This window comes from Lipophrys pholis (assembly GCF_963383615.2).
Source record: "Lipophrys pholis genome assembly, chromosome: 21".
Lineage (NCBI taxonomy): Eukaryota > Metazoa > Chordata > Actinopteri > Blenniiformes > Blenniidae > Lipophrys > Lipophrys pholis.
In genome coordinates this window covers 8,686,946-8,698,197 of record NC_137649.1, presented here as the reverse complement: position 1 = coordinate 8,698,197, position 11,252 = coordinate 8,686,946, and the positions used below count along the sequence as shown (strand labels likewise).

Sequence of the window (11,252 nt, the reverse complement as noted above, 5' to 3'; positions counted from 1 at the left end):
TTTTAATTTTTTTTAAACTATCTACAAAAACAGGAAACTGAGGCTACAGCTCTGCACCATCTGCGTCAATATGGACCAAACTGTCTGGGAAATGTTCCCAGCACCTTTTTGAAATCTATGTCACAACCAATTCATCCAGTATCCTGTAAAACACTCTATAGGACTTGAAGAGTCAAACGAAAACATCAAGTCAGTTATGAAACCCGTGGAATTCCCAAATGTTTTGTGAAAGTATGACCATTGCGATGCCCAAGAGCACTGAAGCGATTAGTCTGTGTATTGCTTCAATTTCACAGGAACGCTCTTCAACGGAAAAACAATACTATTCCCTGCTGAAAACACTTCCATACATACTAACCTGTACCGTGCAGAATTGAGGCGATGCCATCATAGAAGAGACGCTGGGAAGCTGGTTTTCCTTAGGGGGGCACATGGGAAAGAGAGAAAAGGTGAAATATTCAACATCTGAGCAGGTTTTTTGTTTGTAGAAGAGCAGAAGATGTCAGTCATGGAGGTGCAGGTGTCAATCCCGGCGCTCGGTTTAACATCTGGATTAACCAGCTTGAAAAGATGGCACGGTGCCAGGAACAACAACTGGCGCAGATGTGGAAAGCGTTTGCTGTGATAGCAGCAGCTTTAGGGCATTGGGGAGGCGATCCTGCAGACTCCTACTACAGCTTGAGAGATTCCAGGTCCAGGAACAGTTAGGTAACCCGGCACACGGTCCTTCTGCCGTCCTTTAGAGTTTAGTGTTGTGCTGCCAAACCATTCTTCATGTAGTGAGGTAGAAGGCTGTCATTTCACTGCCGTTTGCAACTGTAATAAAGCATCCTCTAAAATATCCTACACTAGTTTGTAGAGTCTCTGCAGACTGATGAAATAAAATAAAAAAAAAACATCTTGTATATGCAATCTGATCAAGTTATTATGAGGCAGTGATTCACACTGCGAAGTCATGGAAATAATCATCAATGGGGAGATTAAATCCACTCCTAAGTCCTGTTAAACTGCGTCATCTCTCCTTCGCTCTTATTGTTTGACGGTTCACATTGATTCAAAGTTTACAAGCAGAAGTGGTCCAGAAAAAGAGGAAAGAAAAGAAAACACCCCCGAGATGTGGACGGCAGCCTGGATATTATTATTCAAGTTCAAACTGTGAAATCTTGGTCAGATTCCAGGAATGCCATACTATACTTTTGTTATTATCTCAGAATAGTGTGAAAGGCTGTCTTCCTCACCCCCGATTGATCTGATGAATGCTATTTATTTTGTGATGTAACCAAAGAACAAACTTAACGCACTCTAATAACTAAACGAACCAGCATGTAGGGACGTACAGACTTCAGGATGTGGATGACACTCAAAACTCTCTGCATCATTACTACAATACCGACGCAACAGTTTGTTGTCGGCGAGTGTCTATGCAGTAGCTCACTTTTCCCAGGATTACGTAGAATACTTTATCCGATTCCCGAAAATGGAAAAAACTGAAACGTCAAATGCATGTTTATCAACAGCAGGGGGAAGAAAATGAGAAAATCCATGAATGCACCGGGAGAATATGCAATCGCCATACAAAAAGGCTCAAAAGTCCAACAAATCCAACCCGGGGGACATTTTTGATAGGAAGCTGGTCAACCACGACATCGTGGCGTATCTATCTATCTGTTGAAACGTGATTGAACACAAAGTCAGAAGGTTTTACAATCAGATGGGAGTAAACAAAACATGAAAGAGTTCACCTGTCATCATGACTTTGCTTTGAGTTTCTACTGAAACGTTAGGAGCGACTGAGACGCTGGGAAACTTGGCATCCAACCCCGAGAGTGGAATTGTTATTTCACGCTGAAGGGGGGCTTTCTCAGCGTTCTCCGTGCAGCTCCCTGTAACTGGACCAACTGATTTTAAAGCACGATCAGGCAGACAGAATGTGACCTCACCATCAGAAGATCAATGCACCAATCTTGTGCACCGGGGGGACAGAAAAGGCGAATTCGGAGTTATACAAATGGCTAAATAAAGGTTACTCCAGTCTGCCATATAGAGCTGGCAAATGGTGGCCGTGGTCTGCAAACCATTTCTTATAAAGGTTTGGCATCACTGTGCAGCAGTGGGGGAAAAAAACTGGATGCATGTTTTTTTTTAATATATCTTTTTGATTAAATAGTGAGGAGAGACAAGCCGCCCCCCGACAGGTTTTAGTAGAATGTGGTAACACGATGCAGGACAGAACATCGACGGAGAGTCTGGAGACCTTATTGAAATATGCAAGTGTAAACATTCCTGACATGACAAGAACCTCTGCAGAGCAGAAGGAATTCACAGTGGAAGATAACATGTAAATGTTCATTCAAACACATCCATGAACTGTCATCAACTGTCATCGGTCATCAAACAAAAGAAGTGCAAAACAAATATCAGATATTTTGGAGCTTTATAGTCATAATTGAGTTAAAATGGCTATGCTGATATTATCATTCGTGATAAAGAAATGTGGTCTTAAAAGCAGAACAAATGTGATGAAACGAAGTGGTTTCACACTTTTAAAGGTTAAACACTTTGTTTGCATTCTATTTTTCTCATTTTTGGGGGAAAATCACATGGAGTCCATCTTTCCTCCTGCAAAAAAATTAAACTGCATGTGAATGTCATCACATAGACACTAAAGCCCTCACAGGGGCATTTCAATGCACATGTAAAGGCGTTAAGACTGCAATTTCATTCATATCACTGTAAATCCTTAAAGAGACAGTATACATATCACAGAGTGACTTTATACTGCCCACATTTGAGCATTTCTACTTATTGCACGGTTATCCCCCATGCCACTTTGCATTAGTTTACAGGTTTGCTAAATTCAACAGGTGGCTTCTGTGTTGCCTTTCCAGCAGCCACTTTTGCTAAGATTGGAGATAAAAGTATAAGAAGAAGTATTTCTCATTTTCAAGACATGAACAGAGTGAATGGAAATGTTTCATTGAAACTATTATGTGTTGATCGGCGAACCAACCTAGGGGCTGTGTATTATGAAAATCGATGGTTCAACGGTTGTTTCTGACGAGTGGCGTATGCTCTCCTGTTACACTTCAGCCACCACACTCCTGCTCTTCGCTGTGTCTCATCCTTGTGCGGTATCGGAAAATATTTGAGCCTGGAGGAAGCCGCGTGTGTATCATACTGACATTGAAGAGGTAAAAGGAAAAGGCTTTTCTTTTTTCCAGTGTGTGTGTGTGTGTGTGTGTGTGTGTGTGTTCTTGACTCGAGGTGCAGTCATGACGTCTAACCAGTGAGTCAGGTCCTCATAATGAAGCTTCCACAGCAGGATACACGCTCACCTTGGAAAACGAGAGGCGCAGAAAAACGATCCAATCAGCCAAATTGATTTGCACACTTCACCGAGGCTCTCCATCCCTGTTGAAAAGATGTTGGTGTGTGGACGACACTCCGTGATCAGGCCTGACCTTTGAGGGATTTGGGGGTGAGGATTAACAGACCCGCACCATCAAACACTTTGTCTTTTTGGGGGTTTTTTTGGGTTTTTTTTAATCCTTTTATAATAATGTCGCCACACATTCAAGGCAAGTTTTCCAAAATCCCCCAAAACTCTTCCAATGATCATTGATTCAGGATGTTTAAAAGAGTTTTTAAAAAAACTGCCCCCCCCGAGCAGTGGAAGATTAAGAAATTGGACGGCAAGTTAACAAGTACATTAGAGCTTTCTTTTTGTATCTAAAGAAGTGAGTTGCACTATCGATTAGGAAGTGTGTGGGTGGCCTTTCCACGTACCCCCCCACCCCACACACACACACACACACAGGCACACACAGACACACACACACACACACACACACTCACACACACACACTCCTCCCCATCCAGAGAAGGAGCAAGAGACCCTTTACCTCAATCACACCCTGAGGCCTTGAGACTCTGTGCTCTTCACTTCACGTCTCTATAAAAAGAGCTTTCCTCCTCTAAGGAAGCAACAGCAGATCCTCTCCTACTGAGCGCTTCATTACAGAGCGGAGAGCAAGCCGGAGAGGAGGAGAAGGACCACGGTGGAGGAGTTGCCAATTTGGACGATCTGTGGACAAAAAAGGAGTGAGAGAAAAAACAAGAAGAGAGGAAAAGCATTTTGGAAAAGGTAGAAAACATTTTGAATTTATATTGCATGTCAAGAAAAAAAAAATACATATGTATATGTGTGATCACTTATAACTTCTTTTCTTCCTTTTTTTCTGAATGGAAGAACATTGCTCCATTGATCACACACACACACCCATCTATACATTGATGAGTTTAACACATTACTGGGTGCACAGATGTAATCCAGAGTGTGCTCATAGTTATCTTAAGTAAATTTGCTTTCTTTTATTGTGAACCAATGCAAAGACAACTGTAGCTTTCCAAACCTTAAAAAAAAATGTAAAAAAATTATCGATTGATCGATGAAGACATACGATTTCTATCTATTTTAATTGCAGCTCTCGGGTTTTCTTTTATCTCAGCATGTCTGTGGAGAGCAAAGCTCAGCTGAGTGACTCATACTGTAGGAAGAGTGGAGAAGGAGTCTCTGCCAGAGTTACAAAGACGATGGCCCACCAAGGAGTCACTCCTTAGAATAATGGGGGAGGCAGAGAGAAATAACAAGCTGTAATTTTCCCAACAAAGTAGAAGGAAATGAACTCTTCTGCCGTTAACAATTTAATGCACTGAGATAAAAAGTTATTTTTAAAAAGAAAGAAAGAAAGAAACAGGGGAAATGGAGGCAGGATTTTATGAATGAGCAAGGGTGGTCTGTGAAAGGTGAGAAAGCAGATGTCCAGCAATAAAACTACATTTACCAAATGCTTGTAAAGGTCTTCTAAGGTGTGATAAAAAAAATAAATGAGGGCAATTAAAGGAATTTCCCTGTGGAATTAATAAAACATTTCCATTCTATTCAAAGAGCTGTCATTCAGCAACTGCGTGCCTCTTCCCCAACGTTTGAATGAATAAGTGTACTGTTGCTGGATCTTATGGGACTGATATGAATGCTACCATGTTTGTGTTCACATATACATCAACACCAAAATAAATGACCTTTGCAAGCCAATTAGCTCATGGACAAAAAAAAACCCCAAACTGCAACAACATCCTCTTTATTTTCTCAACTCAGCTGCCATTCCAGACTTGATAAGAGAACGGAACATTTCTCATAGCCTCTGAAGTGCTGTTTAATCATTGGCTCGAGCAACTGAGGACAATAAAAACACATGTAGATTTTCCACTCGCTTTTGCCACGAGCACCCATATAGAAACGTACCGACAATATAACACATGAGCAGTAGCTTGAAGGTTTCTCTCTTTTTTTTTTTTTTTTTTTAATGACTAAGTTGAAGATTGCAACCAACTGAAAATGTTTGCCCTTCAAAGCATAAAAGAGAGTCTACAAGTGTCCACAGAGGTTGAATTGTCCACTCCAGGCTACTGTAAGAAGAAACATGGCCAGCCTTCTAAATGGGGGGGGGGGCAATTTTACATTAAGGAAAACACAACCCCACTTTGTTACCAATAACTAACTCCAGTGAAACGAGAGCTGATGACTCATTTCTCTGAGCAGATTCCCCTAAATCCTGCACGCTGGGCCTGACTGAAATGTTCTGCATGATTTGACGTGACTGGTGTGGCTGTGGTTTGATGCTCCAGCAATCGGTCTTGGTGTGGCGGCTACCCTTTGAGAGCTTGAGTTGTTTGTTGTAGATTTGTTTTGTAGAAGTGGAGCCAAGCAAACAAAATGAAACGCTCTAATCCCACCAAGGCAGATTGGTTTTGATTTCAATCTCCTCACACGTACTGTAAGTCACATTAACCAGATATATGAGGCGTCGTCGAGCTTCGGGGATGTTTTATAGTCCTTCAAGCTCAGACAGAAAAAATAAACAAATAGTTGAAATATTCTTTCCCTAAAAGCGCTGCATGTTTTGGTAGCTGTTTCATGAGACAAAAGGAGTCTGTGTAAAGGAGAAGAAGCTGCAGCAGGACATATTTGGTTGGAAGTGCTGCAACTTAATCCGTTAAGACCTGAGGCAACGCTTGCATGTTTCCCTTGGAGATATCTGTGTGTTTCTCCCCTCCAGAGCTGAATATGACAGTGATTTCACCCTCTCCCACGCCGTGTGTTTCACGATGTTTTTCAATGGTCAATAAAGGCTGTCACGTCACATTCAGCCAAAAAGGGACGGGTGTGAAAACGTCACTCCAGGTCTCATCGGGTTAATCCTGCTCAGTCACCAGGAAACAATGACACTGATAGTGATAAGATTCAATCACACTGGATCGCACGTAAACCATCTTCATTATGACTCCCCCTCTTGTAAACAGAGACGGAAAAGGATCAGGCCTTGCTTGATTTTTTTTGGGAAACCAGAATACAAACAGGCAAAATGCCATTTTTATGACACTCATTTGCGTCATTTCATCTGATCTTCATCGTGTGAGTTTTTTTACAAAATTATTGAAATCACTACAGAGTGAGATGAAAACAAGACAAACACAGGACGCCAGCATGCTGGCCCAGCACAGGCAAAATATCAAACATGGCTCTCCTCCTTTCCCCCCGTGATCAACTTTCATACAAACTGTTGGGGGGAGGGAGTCACATTTCCCAGCACGTACATTACCAAGCACCTTACAATTAGATGGATGTTCCTGTGATAAACAAGACCATCTGCAACAGTGCATGCATTGATGACTGATCCAGGAATGTTGACTTGAACAGGCAGTTAATATTCAGCCGTGACACATGCGGCTGCAAATCCCTCAACTGTCTCCAAGATGATATTTGAAACATGTGACGTTATCTAAGAGAGGGAGGAGGGTTGCTCAATAACAATCATCAAGAGATACCTTCTGTTTTGCCTCACAAAAAGTGGCAATTCCTTCCGTCAAGGGAGGATCCAGCGAACGTTGAGAGTCTGCTGCGATCGCACCGTTAATAAAGCCCTTCCTGTGCTCTGAAGAGAATTTCTCCTTTGTCGTCCCCCTCAGCTCAAAGCCTCACTTGTGCTTGTGACCTCGGCACCGGGCTGAAGATGGTGTTCCAGTGTTGGCTGTTGGTGGTTGTGATGGCGTACCTGTGTGTCCCTGGGTTTGGCTCAGGGTGCCTGGAAAGCTCCATCTGCAACAACCTGAGCAACAAAGGGAGGCTACTGGTAGGTGGAAGCCGTCTCATCCATCATTTGGGATTTTGTTTCGCTTCAGCCGCCAGTTGGAAAGGGAGCGCTGAGCGTAACATGTGAATGTAAATAAACCGCGGGAGGAAAACGGTAGAGAAAAGTCTACGAGATTAAAACAGAACAAAAAATTATTGTGTTCTTATAAGCTATTTTCTTTCTTGAAAGGAACAGTCAACAAGCAACATCAACCCAAAGTTCATTTAGTCACAGTGAAAGAAATAATCTTCCCCAGTCTTTTTTGAACAATTTGCTGCATTATGAGTCAGCCAGACAAAAAAAGAGCTCATTGAATATTTAGACATCTATATTTGAAGGACTATGTCCATCTCTGTTCACAAGGTCAGACTGTTATGCCAAGAATTAATTGCCTTGCGAGACTTTGCATTGAGGCAACAGTGGAAGACAGATTTGAATTGAAGTTGATTCATACAAGAGGAAGGGATCAAATGAAAAGAGCTTCTCATCTCAAACAACGTTGTTGAAAAGCCACCACTGTAAATGCTAACGATCAAATCTTGTTTGGAAAAACATCTTTTGCTTTATGATTGTTTAGGAATCTGTAGTTTTCTATGATTCTGCACAATCAGTCATTTGTTACTTTGATGATCAAAGAGCGTCACGTACCGACGTATTTCTCAAGTCTGCTTATGAACTCAGAGTGTTTTTATAGTGACTGAAGGGACCGCGGGCCGAGAGGAGGGCTCCCATGTGAATTGTGCTCATTGCTAAAGTTCTGTTTTGTTTTTCTTGGGTCTTGAATATCTTGGAGTCATAAAGTCAGATGAACTGTATGTGAGAGCAAATCTCTGTGCGAGGAGCTACACATTCATTTTTACAATTATTGTGGCTGCTCTTTTAGAAATGAAATTAAAACTATAGGTTGGCGGATTGTTTTCTCCATATTTGCAGTATATGAATTGATTTCACCGTAAAATGCCGTCAACAGCTGATCACGTTGTCGACAACAAGTCTTCTTGCTCGATGGGTAAACGTGTTTTGTTTTCTCTGTCGTTTCTCCCACAAAGGACTGCGTTTATCTCTGCATGTCTGTGATCCAGACTGAGGTCCCAGAGCTCCGAACGCTGGACTCCACTGTGGACGACGATGCTGACAATGACCTCTTGCTCAGCATCCTTTTGGCCAATGTGGCTCCCAATGACAATATAAACCTGCAAGCCCGCAACGAGGGGCGGCGCGCCTACGCCATGGAGCACTTCCGCTGGGGCAAGCCCTCGGGGGACAAGGCCCGAGAGCCGAAGCTGAGGGGCCACAGCAACGAGAGACGCTCCTACTCCATGGAGCATTTTCGCTGGGGGAAGCCGCCCGGCCGCAAACGCCGACCCGTCAAGGTCTTCGCCTCGTCTCTGGAGGAAGGGGGCTCATCCGAGGCCGCCTTCCCCATTCAGGTCCGCAGGCAGCTGAGGACCGACGGAGACGACGTGAAGGACGACGTTGACGGCGGAAGTCCTCGAACTCAAGGATCGCTGAGGTCCAGGGTGAACTCCAAGTCACAAGTCCCGTTGAGCCTCCAGCAGAGGAAAGACGGGACCTACCGGATGAATCACTTCAGATGGGGCAGCCCGCCAGCGTCCAAACGGAACGGCGTCTTGATGAAGTCATGGGAGGAGAAACCTCAGGGGCTTGCCAAGATCATCAGGAACATTATAGTCAAGGATGTACAGAGGATAATGGGTTGAACAGAAGCATGAGTGAAGGAGGAGAATAGATGAAAGAATCTAACTGCCACTGCATGTTTGTACCCAAATGTCTTAATTTCAAACTGCAAAAACTTGTTGCAATCTTTAGCATGTTGCCAAATTTCTTTTCTGGGCCAAATGTTTCTCTCATTAAAACAACAAAAAAAAAAAAAAACAACTTAAGAGATAAACGACAAGGCAGAGTTATGTCAAATAAAAGCACTGACGCACCCTCTGACTGCCTTCAACTTCTTGGCCTCGACTTGAAAGCCGCCTTAAGAGTCTTTCTCTCCTGGTGGGAAATGCCACCATCGATCCAAACCTGTCAGTCAAAGCAACTAAAGAAATGAAGGTCAAGAATGTCACAGCACGAGCCCAGTGGATTCAGTCGACTCCGCACCCTTGTGCAAAGTAACAGAAAATTAAAGATTATTCCCATTTTACTAACCGACCTAATTTGGCAAAACAGTTAATTAACAACGTAATGCACAAGATCATCTCAAGCAAGCGAGGCTGATGGAATGTAGCATAATAACGTTTGGAGAGAAACTTTTGACAACTCCAAACAATTTCTTCTATTTTAGTGCAAAGATGTGTGAACACATGATGAAAGGCTTCACATTTAAAGCATGAAAAGTTTAACATTTTCACGAAAAAGGGGGGAGGGGGGGAACCCTCAAAGAGAGAGGGAAGAGAGAAGATTGAGGGGGAGAGAGGGGGGGTGAGAGGTGGGACAACATACAATACTTTTGTTAGTGCTTCGTATATTATTCACAGTTATCACACTGATCCAAACACTTTCCAACTGTTGGATTAAACCAACCTGAGCAGCTCTGTCTAGACAGAAAGATGATTTTCAAGCAGGAACATAAATTAACAAAGAAGCAACAACAAAAGAAAAACCTGATTTTGATAGTTGAACGAATGAACAAGCAACATCAGCAACACATCTCATGAGGAGGGGAAATGTGTGTGTGTGTGTTCTGTATATATATATATATATAGGTATGTGTCTGTTTTGTGTGGGCGTGTATTAAAATGTGTGTCGGGAGGGCCTCGGGGTTCTCTAACCGTTCGTACTGGGCCCTGTGGGTCTTAGAGTCTGCTGTCCGGCCATGACACTATTTTTAAACCATGTCTACAAAATCAAATGTCCTCAAACCATGTCCTCCATTTGTGGTATTTTACTGCTTCAGGATAAATAAATAAAAAAAAATGCTCATTCAGTAGTTGTTTGGGAGTTGGGCTGGTCACATCTGCTGAAGGGACACCGTAGCAAAATGCAATTAAACTACATGGCGTGTGATCATGAGATCCTGTGAACAACTTAGAATTACAGAAACACAATCTGCATTTTGTCTTCTATTAATAGACTAATTTCAACCCTCATTTTAAAATACACAAACGTGCATTGTTTCAAGTGACATGACAGACAACTGAAATCTACAACCACCCCCAGAAAAGCACCAGACACAAAGAAACCAGTTCATAGACTAGCAGCGTCGCCTCACACGCTAATATTTCAGAAACATATGTTGTGATGCGATATCTGCGATCAAGAACGCAGAAGACAGAATCTGAGTCTTCCCATTTTTATTGAGCTTTATGTAAGGCGCCAACATTTCACAGCGAACAGCTTGGAGCTTTGGCCGGCCCAACTTCCAAAACATGTTGGTTTAGACATCCTGGCTGACCTTTATTCCCCCTGCAGAGAGAAACTCTGGCCTTCCAGCAGGTGTGTTTTCACCAAGTTCACTCTCACAGTGCAGCCTGGGTGCTAATGTTACTCTGTTAATGCTGTGGCCAGCTGAGCTCTCGGGCCTCAATGTTGTTTTGTGTCTGTAAGTCTTGTGCTGGAAAAATTCCATAGGTGATCTTTACATCCCCTTGGACCCTTGAGCAGGACGTTTTGAGCCCCCGAAGCCGCATTGCTTGATACCCAGGGGTGTTCAACTCATTTTATTGCATCAGTTAAATGCTACACTATTTGATCTCAAGTCAAACCAGAAAACATTAGAATGTATCTGGAACAAAGTATTGATATGTCATTATGAAGTTCACGTTACATAGCAGTTACGGTCTTAATCTCTTACAGATGGCAGATTTCATCTTACGGGCCCCGGTTCTAGTCTACGGGCCATATGTTTGACACCCCTGATGTAGCCCCTCCCGTTTGCTGAATTTAATTCCTCTGCATCCTGATTAAACTTACTTCCCCGGCAAACAAGATCATTCAAAAGTGAGGAGAAGAAGATGACGCCTTCAGCCAGCAGGCGAAAGGGACACCGGGCCCCAGGACAAGCCACCGGGCCGAGGCCGGACCCAAGACGAATGATGG

General features: G+C 43.0%; 1 protein-coding gene across 1 annotated transcript; it reads left to right on the top strand.

Moving 5' to 3' along the window:
* The first annotated feature begins 3,805 nt into the window (after positions 1 to 3,805).
* On the top strand, positions 3,806 to 9,105 carry LOC308126696 (pro-opiomelanocortin-like). Its single transcript, XM_080491253.1, has 3 exons — positions 3,806 to 4,144; positions 7,030 to 7,193; positions 8,243 to 9,105. The coding sequence occupies exons 2-3, from the start codon at positions 7,074 to 7,076 to the stop codon at positions 8,912 to 8,914; spliced, it is 792 nt and encodes a 263-aa protein (XP_080347379.1). The 5' UTR covers positions 3,806 to 4,144; positions 7,030 to 7,073; the 3' UTR covers positions 8,915 to 9,105.
* Positions 9,106 to 11,252: the final 2,147 nt, after the last annotated feature.